We start from the raw sequence: 18,736 nt of genomic DNA, 5'->3' as shown, positions 1-18,736 counted from the left end.
GAAGGATTTTCTCGTTCTGGTTCTTCAATGCTTTTTGCGTCTCCCGAAATTGAAGTTTGACATTAAATAGATGGATCAGATCTATTCAGGTAGGGACTGGGTTCCTAGGGCATTGAGCACTTGAGTAATTTATCTCATTGTCTCTTCCCTTTGGGCTAAGATCTAGTGACCCAATTTTTGAATTGCCTGCATTTAGAATTTCAGCAGGCACGAATAATCAGACCATCTGAAGTTTCCGATTGAATTTCCAGTAATTATGTATTTTTTAAGTAGAACACGGAGTATGCATCGTAACCAACGTGGTACATATTGTTGAAGATAAATCTCTGGTAAAAAAAAAGAAATACAATGAAGTTAAGTTCATCATTAAATCGTTGTTGAGAACGCCTTCTCTGCAACTCCTGTCTATCGCGTTTTCATCATGATATGTAATGCAAAAGAGCGCGATTCGCACTTGACCGGTGAAGTAAGTGGAATAGACAGCGCCAAGTCTAAGACGTTAAGTCAAGGACAATGTGGGTATAGAAGGTTGAATCCTAGATAATAAGAAATGAAACGGGATTTTATGGCTTTAGGGCGAGGGAGTTATGTGTGGCATGAGAGAACTGTTTAGGAACGTTCGGGAGTGTAGGTTTGCTTGGGGAAAGGGAAGCTATATCATGATCAGCACAAGTGTCCGTTACGGTTGGAGTTTGTACGAGAAGGATTGGAATGGGGATGAAGCTTACGAAGGTCCCAACTCTTGAATGCTCAGCTTCGCGAGCCACTGGCCGAGGTCAATGCTCTCTGAAAGAGACTTGCCTTGGACGACTCCAGCGGCGAAACCACCGGCGAATGCATCACTGGAGTGCAATTATTAGCGCATAGTTTCATATGACTCAATAACGTGGTTACTTACCCAGCACCGTTGGTGTCGTTGATGGCATCCTTGGCGATCTCGTGGACGGGGAATTCCTTGACTTCGACGGCACCGCTGGAAGAGCCAGTGGCAGTGACAGTGGGCAGAGTGCCTTGGGTCACAACAGCAACCCTCGGGCGATTAGTGTTCTTCTTGGGAAGTTGGGCCAGCTTCTTAGCAATCTCAACGATGTCGGTGGTGCCCCATTGGTGGCTCTCAGCATAAGCAAGGGCCTCGGTCTCGTTGCAGAAGGTGTAGTCGGTGTAAGGGAGGACGCTGTCGAGCTGGTCCTTGAAGAACTGAGGAATGAAAGGCGCGGAGAGAGAAAGCATGAAAGTCTACTCAGTCAAAATAGGATTAGTGAGGCTCTATAAAAGAGAACCCAATTGGTCCGTACCTTGTTCTTCGCAGCGGCCTCCTCACCCAGAGCCTGGATGGCGGGAACAGAGACCGTCAGGTGGTAACCACCAACGTAGTAGAACTGGGCCTTCTCAACGAGAGACCAGATGTGAGGCTGCTTGAGATGCTCAATTTTGTACTCGTTAGCGGCAGCAAGATGAGTGCACATGCTGCGGTTGTGGCCGGTGATGATGACACCGCACTTGCCAGTGGGCTGGACATCGTCGACACGGTATTCCGTGTGGACACCAGCCTTCTTGCAGGCCTCGGTGAGGATATCAGCATACTTGTCGCGGCCGACGCAGCCGATGTAAAGGGTCGAGTTTTCAGGAAGAATGTACTATGAGTATATAATCCATCAGCCACTCGTTTCGCAAGTTGTACAAAGGTAGGAATGGGTACCTGAGCGCCACGAGCAGTGTTCTGAGCGGCACCACCGGCAATCAACTTGGCATCATTCTTGAGCAGCTCCTCATAGAGACCCATGTGCTTATCCTCGGCGAGGATAGCATCGTTGTCCTTAAGTCCGTACTTCTCTAGAAGAGCAGCATCACTGTCGGAGATTGTTAATTAATCCCTTATTTATTTACAAAGTAGCACCATTGGACTTACCCGACAGCTTGGATATCTATAATAAAGCACGAGAAAGCATCAGTAAATCGCCCCAGCTAACTTGGACTTGAAAATAACTTGTCCATGCAAAAGATGAATCCACGCACCCAAGAGGGGGTTCTCTAAGCAGAGAAGAGGGTAGCCTTGAGCAGCAGCCATGGTGATTCAATGCCTGTACGAAAGTTTGGAACAAACGGAGATTATAGTGTAGAGTTGGTATGAGGACAGAGGAGAAAGCCGAGGGAGGAGAGTGAGGAGTAAAGAGAAGGTGGGGAGAAGGTCAACCTTGGAGGATAAGATTGAGAATTGACCGATGGAGGGGCAGCAGATTGATGCCTTTGTGCCTGAAATTCAAGGCTGTAGTGCTTCTCCCCGAGAACGTGCTCTGATTGGCCGCAAGAGCACCGTCATCTCCTGGAGTCCGGAGTTATCATGGAACGTTAAGGTTGACCTCCAAAACAACAGCACTGGACCTTATTCATCCCGACCAACACGAAACTTCCATATTACTACCTATCTACGTGCTCAATATGACGGACCCCGCCATTCAGGCTGCAGAAACCATCCAAACGGCGTCCATCAATCTGTCGCCCTCTGCCAGCCGTGACATCAACCCTCCAACCTCATTATCGGAAAAGAAGCCCCCTGTCGAGCTTACGTCCTCTGATGCTGACAGCATCCCTTCGGATCTCATTGACCGTCCTCCGGCTTTTCGGACCCCCGCGCGGCGACACACTTTACCGCCCCTACCTGACCTACGATTCGAGCAAAGCTACCTCGCCAGTTTGAGAGGCGCGGACACTTGGGGGCGAGTGGCATGGATTACCATCAGAGACCAGGTACGTGCGTTCCCAATGGCCCACCGTGTGTTCATTGTCTAGTTGTTTCGATGAGGAGATAAGCTTATAAAACGATATGTCTAACTCCGCTCTAATTGTCTAGGTCCTTTTACCGCTAGTTCAAGGTACACTCTGGACTCTTGCGCTCTCGGGATGGCGTTTTTGGAACCGCACTGCATCTCTTAGCGGTCAAACGCTAGGGAGCAGGGTTAGGAGATGGTGGTATGAAGTCAATAACTGGAAACTTCCCCCTATGGTGCCGAGGAACTCCAAGGCGGCCGCCGCACAGGTAGAAGACGTATGTGGACTACATCTATTTCATTTTGGAATCCATCGACTCTATTCAATACCATGAGCTGACATTTACGGAGTTTCTACAGTTCTACACTGCACAATTCTCCAATGCAGGTGCCGACTGAGCATTCGAGTGGGGGAATTGAGTAATGGTTTAGGCGATATCTGTGTTTGCATGCATGGCGTTAAGGATATAAATGGTTGTTCAATTTCGTTCATATGTCCGAGATTCCTTATATATCCCGATGTATAGGAGGTGATCGGAATGACATACTGTACACAAGGGTCAAGAGCATTACTTCCCTTCAGCCTGGCGCTGAATTCGACCATTCAAGATACACATAATAAAAACGATACTGTCTATTGAACATGGAAACCTCAATTAGGTACCTAATAACATTTTGAATGTTCATCGCCACTTGAGTATCAAGATCAGCGGATTTCCATAATAATCCGCAAGCTTTTCTGAATACTAGACCATTCTAATCCGGTACAACCCATATTGCGCCTTCGGTAAAACAGTACCAGAACACCACTATCCACTGTAAATAGGTTCTAAAGATTATAAAGCCCTTCGGGTTATGCGCGCCTTGACTCTAAAATGACAGACCCATTAAATCGCCCCCTCCTGTTGTTGACCCGGAGTAGGTCCAATAGTATCAGCGGAGCCTCCCCCGTCTTGTACTGTCCCTTCGCTCGGGGCCGAAGCAATTGTGTTGCTAGGCTCTTCAGCAGGCGCAGCGTTTGTGCTGGGGCCAGCCGGGGCTTCTGGAACCGATACTGGAGGCCCATTGCCCACTGGTAATTTTTGTGATGGTTCAGCCGCGGGCTCCTGTTCAGGGGCATCGATTGGCCGTTCCGCAACGGCCACCTTCTGAGTTTCAGAAATAACGTCTGCTGGTTGCTCTTCGGGCCCTTTTGAATCGCCCTGCTTATTGTATTTGAGCTGGACAACAAGGCTCGCTGGCTCCCCATTGACCACCGACTCATCTCCACTCACTTCCTCTTCGTCGTCACCTTCAAACTCATTTTCGTCTTCCTCCTCGCCACCTTGCCATTCATTCCCACTAGACTGCCCAACGTTCGAATCTGCATCCTCATCGTCTATGCCGTAGTCAGGATACCCGTTCATTCGGGTATTCCGAGTCCGCTGCTGTCTCTCAGTGCCATCTTCGTCAGCAGTAGCAGTGTCTTCACGCTGTCCAGCGAGCAGAGCCTCGCCGTAGAGGCCACCTGCGCGCGAACGGATTTGCCTTCCGCTGGCACTAAATCTGGGCCCTGTCGGCTCTGCCGGGGTTGAAAGTCCAGAGTTATTACGCCCCGATCGTCGAGGCGGTGGAAGGCCATCGGAAAAGATATCTTCATCATCTGAGTACGTATACTTCAGCTTTTTCCCACGAGTACGGCCTTCATAGAGTGAGAATCCGGGTTCAGGTCGGGAAAATGCGGCTTTACGAGCAATACGATAATCGCGGCGTTTGCGTTTCTAGAGTCGTGTTAGTCGATAGATCTCATTCGATGGCTCATATAACAACATACCTCCTCTGAGCCCTCGAACCGGGGAATAGAATTCCTTATCCTCTCACTCAGTTTCTTGGAGTGTATTCCCTTGTCTTCCTCCAATTTGTCTGCAACACCCTGCAATTCTGGAATCGTCCCTGCCACGCTCCACCAGGTTACGTTCTTCAAAGCTGGGTTGCCTTCCCGGTAAAGCCGAAAATGCGTATCATCGTGGCCTTCAATGAGCCAATACCGACGTTTCAAGTTATCACGTCCCCAGGGCTGTACAGACAAAGGCTGGTTCAAGTCATCTTCATGGCGCGCTTGCTTGTAGGATTCCTTAATCTTCGCTTGGACGGCTTCGGAGGAGGAGAGTGACCAGAGAATCAACGACTTAAGTAATTGTAGCTATTATGAATCAGCAAAACGCTCGTCACCGACCAAAATTACAATACGGGAACATACGCGCTCTTCCGGGGACATCGAGGCAAAATTGCGACCCCCATGTAGAGGGTTCTTGCCTTGCCATGTCTTTGGCCACTGGGATGAATGTGTTTGGATCGCCTCTTCCAATGGGCGCGTGTAGTGGTTTCGTCTGCGCATTGCGAAATAGAAAGTCAGTGACCTGTGCTGCAATGTATCGGCATGTAATTCAACGAGGTTCTTCAAAGTCTCGAGCGAACGACACGGTATGGAGAGGGTGGCTTACTCCACGTCCTTCTTTCTGTTCAATACCAGCCCAAGAAATGCACATAGTAGCCTTTCAATGTGGTCCCCCGGAGGAGATTCTACCACGCCTCGCTCGATATCCTGCGGCCCAAGGTGTGGTGTTGATCGCGGGAATACTTCGTGGAAACGCGCGCGGAACATTACAATGAACTAAGAGTTGCGACAATCAGCAAACACATCCACCAAGAACGCGCACAACGCGTTATGCAGGCAATTTTAAGCCCATATAGTATAGTAGGAGAGAGATAACTCACGGCGATATCTGGATTGTCGGCCAACACATATTCATGGGGTGGTGAAGGAGCTCGCTTCGGTGGCGGAGTTTCGGACTGCTTCTTCTGAAAGTACTTGGTTATACCCACAGGCTCATCGAGAGCCATGGGATTAGGCTCCTCATCTGAAGGAGGCGCGGACGATAACGAAGAGAGATCCGAGTCGGAAAGTGACATTTTGGATATGTTTGTGCTGAGGCGAGGAGGTGGTGTCGGATGGAAAAGTGGGTGAGCCTGGTCCGCGTCGCAAGGAAGTTGGTTCTGCTGCGCTTGACCACCCCAGCTTCAAACGCGGCTTCTACGCGGTTGGCTCCAATGAGCTCACAGCCCATATCGAGCCAAGATCAGCGCACAATCAATTCTACACATTCTTGAGGACTACTTGTAGGCATGGTATCGAGATAGAATTTCATGTGTTGTTTTCAATGAGAAAATAAGGGAATGGCATGGTTTACAAGGCGAAAAGGCGCTCCTGGCGTGGAAAACACCGGAGCATAGCGAGTAGCTAGCTATATCTGGTTGAATCAAGAAGCTGAGAGGGCCATGCTTGAAATAAGCTTGAGTCGGCAGACGATTGCCCGCTAAGTACTGCCAGAAATGAGTGAGGGCGGACTTGTGTTATTTGACTGGTCGAGACGACCTCAAAGCGACATCTGGTCACTCTAGGAGTTGATGACATTTGTGTTCAAGAACCTCAGGGAAATAATTTGACACATGGCCAGCGTAAGGTACTCCTCACACTTACTTTGCAACGGCGGCGAGCGCATGCACCACTGGGGCCAAACATTTAATGCATGAAAGTACGCCTCGGGTTATTGGGAGGCCGCTGAATGCCAGTGTATTCGTCAAACTCTCCATAGACAAGAGTAGACGACTCTAAAAGGGATTTGATGTACTGTTGAATGATGTCAGCTTGGTGTATCCCACTGATAACAGAGCGGTCAAAAGCAGAGGCGAAAAGCCAGCCAATGTTGCAAAAGCAAGACCTTGATAGGAGACTTGATGCTGTTGTTCAAGGCTCATGGAACCATCACGTTCTGCCTTTGTAATAGATCATTCAGATGTGGAGCGCTAATATGTGCAAGGTTGGCGGCGAGGCACAAACGGGGGAATGCAACTGCTACTCGCAAAACTGAAAAATGCCCAGGTCCTCTCGATGAATCTCCGTGGATTCCATAACTCTTCATGATGAGCAACATAAACACGAAAAAGCTCCAAGTCAAGACTCAAGTGTGCTTCCACTGCTTGTGGAGCTATGGACTGTTTAGCGTGACGGAACGAAAGGGAGAGGCAGGTTGGGCTGTGCCAAGCCGCTAGCACCAGCTCGGCTAGTGTATTCTGTAGCGACCTTTGGCCCTAACCCACAAAGCCCTTCGATCTTGAATTCTCAAGTTACAACCCGTCAAGCCAATCTTCCTGAGGTACGACGACTTCCCACCACCATCGCTGGCGATCTTTCTTTCAAATACTAACCTCAAGGTTCGCAATAGAAAGTCGCCATGGGTCGTGTGATCCGCAACCAGAGGAAGGGCCGTGGCTCCATTTTCAGTGAGTGCGACCGCGTTATCGCAGAACGACTGTGCGATGATATTGCTTGGGGATCAAAATGCTGATAAAATCTCTCTTTCAGCGGCTCACACCCGTCTCAACAAGGCTCCTGCCCAGTTCCGTGTCCTCGACTACGCTGAACGCCATGGATACACCCGCGGTGTTGTGAAGGAGATCATCCACGATGCTGGTCGTGGTGCTCCTCTCGCTAAGGTCCAGTTCCGCCACCCCTACAAGTTCAAGCAGATCACCGAGACCTTCATCGCCAACGAGGGCATGTACACCGGCCAGTTCATCTACGCCGGAAAGAACGCTGCTCTGACCATCGGCAACATCCTTCCTCTCGCCTCCGTCCCCGAAGGTACCGTCATCACCAACGTTGAGGAGAAGTCCGGTGACCGTGGTGCCCTTGGTCGTACCTCCGGAAACTACGTTACCGTTATCGGCCACAACCCCGATGATGGCAAGACCCGTGTCAAGCTCCCCTCCGGTGCCAAGAAGGTCATCAAGAACACTGCCCGTGGTATGATTGGTATCGTCGCTGGTGGTGGTCGTACCGACAAGCCTCTCCTGAGTATGTTATCCGAATCACAAACCCATTCGACCGAATCAGGTTGGAGGAAATTGGAGGAAAACGGCCGCTAATATATCTTGTACAGAGGCTTCTCGTGCCAAGCACAAGTTCGCTGTCAAGCGCAACAGCTGGCCCAAGACCCGTGGTGTTGCCATGAACCCCGTCGATCACGTAAGGCTTTCTCTCCCCTTTCTTATCACCTCGAATATGATAAGCAGTTCTGACGAAAATTTTCTCTATAGCCTCACGGTGGTGGTAACCACCAGCACATTGGTAAGGCCTCGACCATCTCCCGCTACGCCGCCCACGGTCAAAAAGCCGGTCTTATTGCCGCCCGGCGGACTGGTCTGCTCCGTGGTACCCAGAAGACCAAGGATTAAACGTGATATCATATGGAGTTTTTTTCTTTGTGACGGGTTGAAAAGGCTTTTTGCTATGAGACATATGTACTTAGGCGACTGCGGACGCGCCCTTAGCCAATTCAAGGTTGTGGCCCAGAAACAATTTCATTGACTATTAAAAAGCAAATGGGTTGAGCAAATGGGATTATAAAATCTCACGCTTTTGGGTTCATTCCAGGTATATCATATCTCAGCATCTGGGGAGCACGTGGGTAATAAAATAAAATCACGAAATCTCTTATTTACTGCCGTACTCCATCTACTTCGTACAATTTGAAAGTCTAGTGGTGCTATGTACTTACAAGACTGTCTAAGCGTGCTCGATATTGTGGGCTTGCAAAGCTTTGTTGTGCGTCAATAGGCACAATGATGGGTGGTCCTTTTGAATTTTGGCAGCGAAATTCAGAATGCATTGGCCTCAATGCAAGACCGCACTAAGGGACAACTTGACTGTGTACATAGATATTTCAGTCCCTCGACAACCGTATGGGCTATTATCTGTGGCTTTTGTATGGAGTATTTGCTATAGTCCGTCACCCACAAGAACCACCTAATTGAGTCACCCCAAGCGACTCCCAAATTTTTATACAACTCATATACAATTTCTAACGCCACAGTCTAGCCTACCGTAGTATTCAATCACAATCGTTCTGATAAGTGTCGTTTTGTAAATTTTCACTCCCTTGCCCGTCGGGTCACGTTCTGCTCGTGATGAGGATTTTGGGAATTGATCTCAATGTGGCCAATCAGCGCCACGATCCCCAACCAGCAATGACGACGGCACTGCCAGACACTCGCCTTATAATTACGAGAGCAACCCCTCGAAGCGCCATGATATCGATAACGAACTACGTACCTGATTGATAACCCTTCAGCAAGATGACCCAAAGAACATCCCCGCAGAAAATCCCCCGCCTCTCCAAGACCGCCCCTCCTACAACCTCCCCGGCCAACCGCTGGCAAGCAGTAGTCAACCGCGACCCAACGGCTACATCTTTCGTCTACGGCGTCCTCACGACCAAGATCTATTGTCGACCCTCTTGTCCTGCGCGTTTGGCTCGCCGAGCAAACGTCGAGTTCTATGATACACCCACACAAGCGGAACGAGCAGGGTTCAGAGCCTGTAAGCGCTGCAAACCGGAGACGCTCAAACCGGCCGTCAATCCACAAGTCTTGTTGGTGCAGAAGGCATGCCAGACTATCAAATCGGATATTATATCTGGCAAGAAACCGACGTTGGTCAGGCTAGCTGGGGAGGCAGGGTTGACGCCTAGTCATTTCCATCGGGTGTTCAAGAAGGTTACGGGTGTTACACCGGGGAAGTATACGGCTGAGGCTGTGAGCATGGGGGCATGTGAGGATTTCAAGGGCCAGCCGTTGGATGGTGATCCGTTACAGGATGAGAAGGGGGATATGTTCATGTTTCAACCCTGGGATGGGGAGCTATTCGCTGGTTTAGATCCTTGGTTGGCGGGCTTGGATGCTGCTGGCGCCGATAGCGATACCACTTCGATGTGGAATGATTTTGATGTTTTGATAGCCGCGGAGGCTGACTATTCTTCCTGTCAGGAGGTTTGTCCGCTGATAGGGGCTGTTCAGCTTGGGTTGTCTGATCCTAGTTCACCTAATTCTGGTGCCTGAAGTGGTGAACAGTGAACAGGATTTCATTTGTTGGTATTTAAGCGCGAGGTTCACCCATGAAGTTATTGTTAGTGCTTGGCCTGGGACGGGGATCCTTCCATAGGGTGTTTAATATAAGAAAATGCACCAATAGGTTTTTGGGTATATTATTCGCTGCATAAGCCTTGTATATATGTTATATGCAGGCACTGGGTGACCCATCGCAGGAGGCAGAGGAGCTAAAAATATATTTCCCAACTGCGGAACAAAACACGCGACCAAGAACCTGCGATATACGGTGTATTGTTAGACAGTGAAACCTTGACTATCAATACTCTGTAGGATACCTTCAACCCATTTACTAGTGCTGCTTAACCCCAGGAGATTGAACACCTCGTCCCTTTTGCTCGGACCGTTCCACATAATTGAGTGTGCATCAGAAGCCTCCAAGCCTCCCGAGGTGCTGAGACATGTTCCAGATTGAACAATAAATGACGGTATTACACTAGAAACACTGCTAACCTGGCAAATGACAATTGCCAATTCTAATTGATTCTGATCAACTGCGGTAATACGAAACAAAATTGGCCTTTTGACGAACGCAGCGCAGTGAGTTCATGTTGACGCCAGGATCTTCGAATATTGCTGGCGTGGCGCTTTGGGACGCATCAGCAAGAAGATCCGTGCAACAATCCCATCCACCGCGGCAGTTGATCATCGGCGACGTCTCCCATGATGTGACCATCGCATTTGTGGGTTGTGCTGTAAATAGATCGTGGCAAAGGATCTCAAGTTCGAAACATCGGCCTGGACTGAATGCAGGCCCACCCGCCCGGCCCACCGCCCTGGAAACGCGTGTCGCTTTCAACGTCTGGGCGAGCCAGAAAATGTCCAGAGGGTGACACAGTGAGGGGATATCAGGGTGATCGATTTGTCCAGTCGTCGCATGTCTCAACCCGCTAGGTTTCAGGCACACGCCATCGTCTGTCAATCGGTGGCTGTGAGCCCCGCAGCCAAATGATTGCCAGAGCCAATTTGCGTCGCTCCCAACGTCCGGCATAGGATGGTCCAGCCTCCGCACCACCAAGTCTTGCCTACGCCCTGAACAACTCCGGTTTTGATCATGGTTGCCAGAATACCACCTTCTTTGGCGCCGTGGACCAGAAATTGAGACGCTGTGGCGTTTTCGGTGATGTCTTTGCACGACTGCAATTGGCATAATGATGATGTTCCTCTCTGTCATTCCTCAACGGTTGCCCAAGCGCTTTAGGCATTTCTGGTCGCAATAACAATACTAAGGCATCCCAATTGAATTAGTCTTTAATCGACGTATTACTGTGCGCCGTAAGCTAAATCTGCGAGCGAAACAAAAATAAGAAATAATAAGAAAAGGAGATAGGGTACAATTTAGCTGCGGTGGAACTGCCCATTAATTATTCGGCCCTCCCCTCCCCTCAGTCGCAAAGTCGCCTCTCTCTCCTCTCTCTTTCTTTCCTTCCCTCTTTATCAACTCCCTCTTGTGTCCTCCCTCTGACACTAGATCTCCCGCCTGTCTTTGACCTGAAACAACATCGGTCCTTGTCAATCCATCTTGCCTGGACTTGATACCACGCTCGTTTACTACCGCATCCGGCTTATTTATATGAGTATCTTGGGCCCGTTCACCACCGGGCTCATTTATTATTGCCTTTAGCTGCAAATTGGACAGTTCACACATACACGCCAGTACAAAACATCCAAGATGAATGTCAACAAGAGATTCGACCGCTTCAAGCAATGGGCTGGGGAGAGAATGGGTGGTGAAGTCAAGACCAACGTCTCTGATGACTTCAAAGCCCTGGAAACGGAAATGGGCGTCCGTCATGAAGGTAGGCATGCCAAGCATTCGAAAGCTTGTCTGGCATAAACTAATGTTCGTCTGAAGGCATCGACCGTATCCACAAGTCTATGACTGCCTATGTCAAGTCCGTCTCGAAGCGCAGCGAAGGAGATGACAAGGAAAAGACCCTGCCTATTGGCCACCTGGGTGGTACAATGATTGTTCACGGAGAAGATTATGATGCTAATTCTGATTACGGACGTTGTCTTACCAGTAAGTTATCACGGCCGTGGGGATGAAAGTCGAAGCGGAGTGCTGACTTTATTCTAGCGTTCGGAAGAGCAGAGGAGCGTCTTGCTCGCATTCAAGAGACATATATTGCTCAGGCGACATCGAGCTGGCTTGAGTCACTGGAGCGATCCATGACCCAGTTAAAAGAGTACCAGGTAGGCACTTCTCTCTGCCTGGACCTGACCTTTTTCGTTTCTAACTAATTCCCTCTAGACATCTCGCAAGAAACTGGACAACCGACGCCTGGCGTACGATGCATCCCTCTCAAAGATGCAGAAAGCGAAAAAGGAAGACTTCCGTGTGGAGGAGGAGTTACGGACACAAAAGGTTAAATATGAGGAGGCCACCGATGAGGTTCACCGCAGGATGATCGACATTAAAAATACCGAGCCTGAGAATGTTATGGATTTGGAGGCTTTTCTGGATGCGCAGTTGAACTACCATGACCAGTGTAGGGAGGTGCTTCTTCGGTTGAAGAACGAGTGGCCCAATGAGTGAGACCCCTTCTTCAAATAATATTGCGCTTAGGGTGACCGCTCGGCTAACATGGAATAGGCAATCTTTCAGCCAACCCTCGAACGGCCACCGTGGGACGCGCTCTCGTTCAATTACCCCCCAGTCACATCATGACCGTTTCGGACCGTTGCATGAGGAACATACGAATGGTGCCGAGGCACGACCTGTGACTCGATCCAACACACACAGCTTCGTCGAGACGCCAGTCAGAAAAGCCTACGCACAAGATACCTCACCTCATCGGCCGGTCTTGAACCGCACCCCTACGTTTGAAGGCCCGACGCAGTTGCGGCAGGTTCACGAGCACCCCGTTGCTACTCAATGGGCAACTCGGGCAAACAGTGAGAATTTCGTTTCAAGGAGGGACAGCATGCAGAGCCGTCCATTTAGTAGAGTGGTCCCAGAAACCACGGAGGATGCCGGCTATCACAGTGGAAGTGTATCTGATCGCTCCGACACCAGCTGGATAGAATCTCGCCAATCGCCGTTTGGCAACTCGGTGTCAAGACGAACCAGTTCGGGCACCTTGAGCAGTGCCACGCACAAGAAAGCTCCTCCACCTCCACCACCGTCTCGCGCAAAGAAACCCGCGCCTCCACCACCAATGAAACGCCCCATACTTAGCGCAGCTCAAGTATGAGGATTTGAGTCTTATTAGTGAATTAGTTTGGGAGACTTGGCGAAGCTTGGAAATATGAAGGGTACGGATGGGGGATTGTAGACTATTGTTTTCTCCGCATCCCACCTCGCGGGCGAGTTTTGGAGGGCGGATCACTTTGTTTCGTTACGGGAGTATACGGTTCTCGAATTCAATATTATGTATCATTGTTAATGCTGCGTGAAATGACAACTGCCATTCTTCAGCTATGAACTGTGAAGTAGAGCGCGATGCGGCTAAAGCCGGCTAATCCCAAAGCGGCCAAACCCAGCTGAGTCAGCGCCACGCCTCCACGTGACGGTCTGGGACGGCAAACTTCTTCCAACTCCTCTCCCTCGCAACAGGCCTGGGTGAGCACCGCCGACCAGCACGGAAAGTCGCGAAAGCCCCGTCCCTCCATCGCCATTTCATCAAGACAGGCTTTCCACGCGCTTTCTTCAACAATCACCCTCCTTTTGGGGTCTTTATCCCCACCCCATCATCGCGTCACCCTTCCCTTTTCGCCCTTTTCGCTGATTCTCCTCTTCATTGCCTACCGCCCTGGACCCCCCGACCAGTCTAAACATCACGAAACCTGTCGCCAAGGACCTGATACAGGTCGCTACTTGTCGCATCCATCGACAAAAAAGTCTCACGGGTCTTTATCCTCCGTGAATTCGCGCGTCTTATCGCCTTTCCCTCGCGATTCTCAATTACTCTCACGAATTTCTTTTCCTACGTGTTCCTCTCGCTTCCTGACTTGGACGCTGTCGCATAAAAATCGCACTGCCGACGTGTCTCCCCCCCGAAATACGTATGAATAGACAATAAACGCGCTCAATCATGACGTCTCTTCAGATACCACCCAATGTAGCGGCTGCGAATATGAGCCTGCCCGCGAACTTAACGCCACAGCACATACAAGAGGTCCTTCAGGTATGGTGTCCTTGCCCCTTCTTTATGTGCTCATACCTCATCTCATATCCCCTCCCAACATAATTGCTCAATTGAATTGCTCTCACTTTGCTCCAAATAAAAACAAAGCAAAAAGGAAAACCATTTCATATTGCATTATCGCCCGTATCTAACTGTACTATAGAAATTCAAGCAGATGCAAGAACAAGGCGTCCGTCACGATGACCCAGAATACCTCAAGGCCCACAATCTTCTCGCTGCCGTTCAGCGACAACAAGCCTTTCAAAAGCAACGACAGTTGGCCCAGCAGCAGCAGCTTCAGGCGCAACGCCAGCAACAACAAAATGGCTCTTCAACGCAGGAGTCGGCTCAAACGAACGGAGTTAATAGTAAGCATATCAACTTGACGCATTGTTTTCTCTTTGACTCTCACTTACCATAATTTTCTAGGCCGGTCCAACTCGAACGCTACCCCCAACAGTACTATCCAAGACGCGACCGCCACACTAGGACAGAAGGGCGCTCCAGCTGCTAGTGGCAGTTTTTCTGCAGATCAACTGCAGACACTTAGAAATCAAATAATGGCTTTTAAGATGCTGTCGAAAAACCTTCAGATACCTCCGCGCGTTCAGCAACAGCTTTTCTTGTCCAAGAAAATTTCTACCCCTGCGCCCTCAGATAGCGTAGCTACGGCTGAGAATGCTTTGGACAACGCCGCGCAACCGAAGCCAGAACAAACTGCGCCCACCCCTGATTTGCTCAACGCGAAGGAGTTCTACGAGGATTTCCTGTCGCCATACGATTTGATCCCCAAGACAGTCAGCTTCACAGACCATGCTTCTCGCGCTCATCGTATGCGCATACCAGCCCTGATGCCACCGGGTGTCGACCTGGAGCAGGTTCGCGAGGAACGAGAGATTGCACTTTACAACCGGATCAATGCACGGAAAGCAGAACTCGCCGAGCTCCCTGCCAACATTGGCGCGTGGAATTCAAGCCAAAGCGATACCGCGACTCCCGACGATGCTCTAAAGCTGAAGGCTCTGATCGAATATAAAATGCTCAACCTTCTACCAAAACAGAGGCTCTTTCGGAAGCAAATTCAGAATGAGATGTTCCATTTCGATAACCTCGGCATGACAGCGAATCGTGCTAGCCACCGACGTATGAAGAAGCAGTCTCTGCGGGAAGCTCGGATTACGGAGAAGCTTGAGAAGCAGCAGCGCGACGCCCGTGAGACGAGGGAGAAGAGGAAGCAATATGATCAGCTTCAAGCGATCCTCAATCACGGAGTGGAACTTCAGAATGCTGCCAACCAGCAAAGACAGCGCATGCAGAAGCTCGGCCGTATGGCGCTTCAGCACCACCAGCACATGGAACGTGAGGAGCAGAGGCGCGTTGAACGGACTGCTAAGCAACGTCTCCAAGCCCTTAAGGCCAACGATGAAGAAACTTACTTGAAACTCTTGGGACAAGCCAAGGATTCGCGTATCTCTCATCTCCTCAACCAGACTGACGGTTTCCTCAAGCAGCTTGCCGCGTCCGTCAGAGAACAACAGCGCAACCTGGCTGAACGTTACGGCGAAGACCACGAGATTGAGGACGATGAAGATGAGGATATCGCGTCGGGTAGCGATGATGAAGACGAAGGCCGCCGAAAGATTGACTACTATGCCGTCGCTCATCGCATCAGAGAAGAAATCACTGAACAGCCCAGCATTCTTGTTGGTGGTACCCTGAAGGAATACCAGATGAGAGGTTTGCAATGGATGATTTCTCTCTACAACAACAACCTCAACGGAATTTTGGCCGACGAAATGGGTCTCGGTAAAACGATTCAGACCATCAGTTTGATCACACATATTATCGAGAAGAAGAGGAATAATGGACCCTTCCTTGTCATCGTTCCCCTTAGTACTTTGACGAACTGGAATCTCGAGTTTGAGAAATGGGCACCGTCAGTCTCGAGGATTGTTTATAAGGGACCACCGAACGCTCGTAAGCAACAGCAACAAAACATCCGGTGGGGAAACTTCCAGGTTCTATTGACCACCTATGAATATATCATCAAGGATCGACCTATTCTGAGCAAGATCAAGTGGACGCATATGATTGTTGATGAGGGTCACCGCATGAAAAATTCCCAGTCCAAGTTGAGCAGCACCCTCTCGCAGTACTATACCAGCCGCTACCGATTAATCTTGACGGGTACCCCATTGCAAAATAACCTCCCTGAACTGTGGGCTTTGTTGAACTTTGTTTTGCCAAATATCTTCAAATCAGTGAAATCTTTCGACGAATGGTTCAACACACCGTTTGCTAATACCGGTGGTCAAGATCGCATGGACTTGAGTGAAGAAGAACAACTGCTCGTTATTCGTCGCCTGCATAAGGTTCTCCGGCCATTCTTGCTCCGGCGTCTGAAGAAGGACGTCGAGAAGGACTTGCCGGACAAGCAAGAAAGGGTTATCAAATGTCGCTTCTCTGCTTTGCAAGCAAAGTTAAACAAGCAGTTGGCTACACACAACAAAATGGTTGTCAGCGATGGAAAGGGTGGCAAAGTTGGCATGCGTGGTCTTAGTAACATGCTGATGCAGCTGAGGAAGCTCTGCAATCACCCTTTTGTGTTCGAGCAAGTGGAAGATCAATTGAACCCTGGACGAGGCACAAATGATTTGATCTGGCGTACCGCTGGAAAGTTTGAGCTGTTGGACCGGATTCTTCCAAAATTCAAGGCGACTGGACATCGTGTTTTGATGTTCTTCCAAATGACTCAGATCATGAACATTATGGAGGATTTCCTTCGTCTCCGTTCGATGAAGTACCTGCGTCTTGATGGTTCAACAAAATCTGATGATCGCTCAGACCTATTGAAGCTTTTCAATGCTCCAGGCTCGGAATATTTCTGTTTCTTGCTATCGACGCGAGCTGGTGGTCTTGGTCTGAACTTGCAGACAGCCGACACTGTTATCATCTTCGATTCAGACTGGAATCCTCACCAGGATCTTCAGGCTCAAGATCGTGCCCACCGTATTGGCCAGAAGAATGAGGTCCGAATCCTGAGACTCATCACCTCCAACTCAGTTGAAGAAAAGATTCTTGAGCGCGCCCAGTTCAAGCTTGACATGGATGGAAAGGTCATCCAGGCAGGAAAGTTCGATAACAAGTCTACCAATGAGGAAAGAGATGCACTCTTACGTACTTTGCTTGAAACCGCCGAGGGAACAGAGCAAGTCGGAGACCAAGATGAGATGGACGATGATGACTTGAACGACATAATGGCTCGATCGGAAGACGAACTGGCGGTCTTCCAACGTATGGACAAGGAAAGACAGAAGACCAGTCAGTACGGTCCTGGTCACAAGCTGCCGCGTCTACTGAGTGAGGGTGAACTTCCTGATATTTACATGACTGAGGAGAACCCGGTAGCGGAAGAAGCCGTTGAAATTGAGATGTCTGGTCGCGGTGCCCGTGAGCGCAAGATTACCCGCTACGACGACGGCCTTACGGAAGAGCAGTGGCTCATGGCGGTTGATGCCGATGACGATACTATTGAAGAGGCTATTGCCCGGAAAGAAGCAAGGGTCGAGAGACGTCGTACCAACAAGGACAAACGTGGCCGTAAGTCGGCAGGCGCCGAGTCATCCCCCGAGCCATCTCGCGAGAGCTCTGAAACACCGCAACCCAAGAAGCGCGGCCGCAGAGGCCCTGCTCCAAAGCGTAAAGCGGAGGAGCTAGTGGAGGAGACTCCTCAGCCTAAGCGTAAGAGGGGCAGGCAAGCTAAGCCCGTTGAGACACTGAGTTCCGACGATCGATCTGCTGTCCAGCAGATCCTGAACAATGTCTACCAGGCCTTGATGGACATGGAGCAAGAGCTTCCCGCCGATTCCTCTGATAGCGAGGATGGCCCTGTTACACGTGCCATTATCGAGCCATTTATGAAGCCGCCACCCAAGTCGCAATACCCTGATTATTATATGATCATTCAAACCCCCATTGCTATGGATATGATCAAGAAGAAGATCAACCGTGAAGAGTATCAGAACCTGAGAGATTTCCGGAGTGATATACATCTCCTCTGCCAGAACGCTCGTACATATAATGAAGATGGCAGTATCCTATTCCAAGATGCGAATGACATTGAAGTAAGCCAACCACCCCCCCCCCGAATATAATATCCATTATCTAACGCTGACTTACTTTATTTAGACACGATGCTTGGCCGAACTGACCAAAGAAACTGAAAATTATCCACAGTTCGCCAATTTTGACGACTCTTCGGCATCTGCCAATGACTACTCAGTGTCTGCCATTGCTGGGCCTGAAACACCCAGCGCCTCCACACCAGGACAACCAAAGTTGAAACTGACGTTCAATGCTGGAGGCGCCGTGCCCGGCATGAACGATGAGCATTGATTCACTAACAGGACTCTTGTTGATACATATACTCTTGTTCTAAAGATATTTTGCCGGGGCTTGCACATTTTATGTTTCTTATACTGTTTTTACTTATCTGATTAAGCATGTATTCCACTGGATCCGTGGCGGCGGCGTTTTGTGACTGGGCGGCAGGCGAGCAATAATGCAGGCTGACGGCGCAGTCATGTTCTGTTCTCTTCTAAGGACGAAACGGGAAGTTTCACCCATATGTTTATTTAGTAGTGGTTGTTTTTCTGGCCCTTGCCTGTTTACTTCTTGCGCGGTGAGCTTTTGCTTGCACTGGCGATATTAGATCCACAGTTCTTGATCCAACACTGTTGTGCTTGCCGCTTATGAGTTGGGTCTGCAGCACTCGCACATTTGATAATAAAATGATGGAATTGGTTTTCAAAATTAATATTTTTTTGGGTTCAAGATAAGGACATAGGAGGC

At 49.6% G+C, this 18,736-nt stretch overlaps 8 protein-coding genes across 8 annotated transcripts; 5 read left to right on the top strand and 3 right to left on the bottom strand.

Annotated features, from left to right (window-relative positions):
• Positions 1-247: 247 nt before the first annotated feature.
• Positions 248-2,191, bottom strand: ASPVEDRAFT_38471 (adenosine kinase). Its single transcript, XM_040811708.1, has 7 exons — positions 2,017-2,191; positions 1,910-1,925; positions 1,700-1,850; positions 1,296-1,637; positions 899-1,236; positions 729-842; positions 248-652 (listed from the first exon to the last, which is right to left on the bottom strand). Exons 1-7 carry the CDS (start codon positions 2,066-2,068, stop codon positions 610-612), a joined length of 1,056 nt encoding a protein of 351 aa, XP_040664759.1. The 5' UTR covers positions 2,069-2,191; the 3' UTR covers positions 248-609.
• A 152-nt stretch (positions 2,192-2,343) lies between these two features.
• On the top strand, positions 2,344-3,458 carry ASPVEDRAFT_162627 (DUF1770 domain-containing protein). Its single transcript, XM_040808604.1, has 3 exons — positions 2,344-2,748; positions 2,852-3,046; positions 3,129-3,458. Exons 1-3 carry the CDS (start codon positions 2,440-2,442, stop codon positions 3,165-3,167), a joined length of 543 nt encoding a protein of 180 aa, XP_040664758.1. The 5' UTR covers positions 2,344-2,439; the 3' UTR covers positions 3,168-3,458.
• A 197-nt stretch (positions 3,459-3,655) lies between these two features.
• On the bottom strand, positions 3,656-5,720 carry ASPVEDRAFT_50560 (uncharacterized protein; the record flags this gene model as incomplete). The annotated part of the gene is made up of 5 exons (XM_040814330.1): positions 3,656-4,528; positions 4,582-4,935; positions 5,008-5,137; positions 5,252-5,421; positions 5,526-5,720. The coding sequence occupies 5 exons, from the start codon at positions 5,718-5,720 to the stop codon at positions 3,656-3,658; spliced, it is 1,722 nt and encodes a 573-aa protein (XP_040664757.1).
• Positions 5,721-6,948: 1,228 nt separating this feature from the next.
• On the top strand, positions 6,949-8,202 carry ASPVEDRAFT_69493 (60S ribosomal uL2 domain-containing protein). The gene is given in 5 exon segments (XM_040816024.1): positions 6,949-6,964; positions 7,034-7,154; positions 7,174-7,665; positions 7,751-7,836; positions 7,908-8,202. The coding sequence occupies 4 exon segments, from the start codon at positions 7,043-7,045 to the stop codon at positions 8,043-8,045; spliced, it is 828 nt and encodes a 275-aa protein (XP_040664756.1). The 5' UTR covers positions 6,949-6,964; positions 7,034-7,042; the 3' UTR covers positions 8,046-8,202.
• A 518-nt stretch (positions 8,203-8,720) lies between these two features.
• On the top strand, positions 8,721-10,070 carry mpt (putative DNA repair and transcription factor Ada). Its single transcript, XM_040811707.1, has one exon. It carries the CDS (start codon positions 8,946-8,948, stop codon positions 9,705-9,707), a length of 762 nt encoding a protein of 253 aa, XP_040664755.1. The 5' UTR covers positions 8,721-8,945; the 3' UTR covers positions 9,708-10,070.
• ASPVEDRAFT_495304 (uncharacterized protein) lies at positions 9,977-11,178 on the bottom strand. Its single transcript, XM_040814176.1, has one exon. It carries the CDS (start codon positions 10,927-10,929, stop codon positions 10,246-10,248), a length of 684 nt encoding a protein of 227 aa, XP_040664754.1. The 5' UTR covers positions 10,930-11,178; the 3' UTR covers positions 9,977-10,245.
• A 249-nt stretch (positions 11,179-11,427) lies between these two features.
• Positions 11,428-12,952, top strand: ASPVEDRAFT_125188 (BAR domain protein; the record flags this gene model as incomplete). The annotated part of the gene is made up of 5 exons (XM_040806250.1): positions 11,428-11,554; positions 11,611-11,778; positions 11,836-11,951; positions 12,010-12,290; positions 12,352-12,952. 5 exons carry the CDS (start codon positions 11,428-11,430, stop codon positions 12,950-12,952), a joined length of 1,293 nt encoding a protein of 430 aa, XP_040664753.1.
• An 840-nt stretch (positions 12,953-13,792) lies between these two features.
• On the top strand, positions 13,793-18,280 carry ASPVEDRAFT_25827 (putative RSC complex subunit (Sth1); the record flags this gene model as incomplete). Its single annotated transcript, XM_040809822.1, has 4 exons — positions 13,793-13,885; positions 14,049-14,253; positions 14,315-18,009; positions 18,074-18,280. The coding sequence occupies 4 exons, from the start codon at positions 13,793-13,795 to the stop codon at positions 18,278-18,280; spliced, it is 4,200 nt and encodes a 1,399-aa protein (XP_040664752.1).
• Between the last annotated feature and the right edge of the window lie 456 nt (positions 18,281-18,736).

Source organism: Aspergillus versicolor (assembly GCF_001890125.1).
Source record: "Aspergillus versicolor CBS 583.65 unplaced genomic scaffold ASPVEscaffold_2, whole genome shotgun sequence".
In the NCBI taxonomy this organism is placed as follows: Eukaryota; Fungi; Ascomycota; class Eurotiomycetes; order Eurotiales; family Aspergillaceae; genus Aspergillus; species Aspergillus versicolor.
This window is presented reverse-complemented; position numbering and strand designations above follow the sequence as displayed.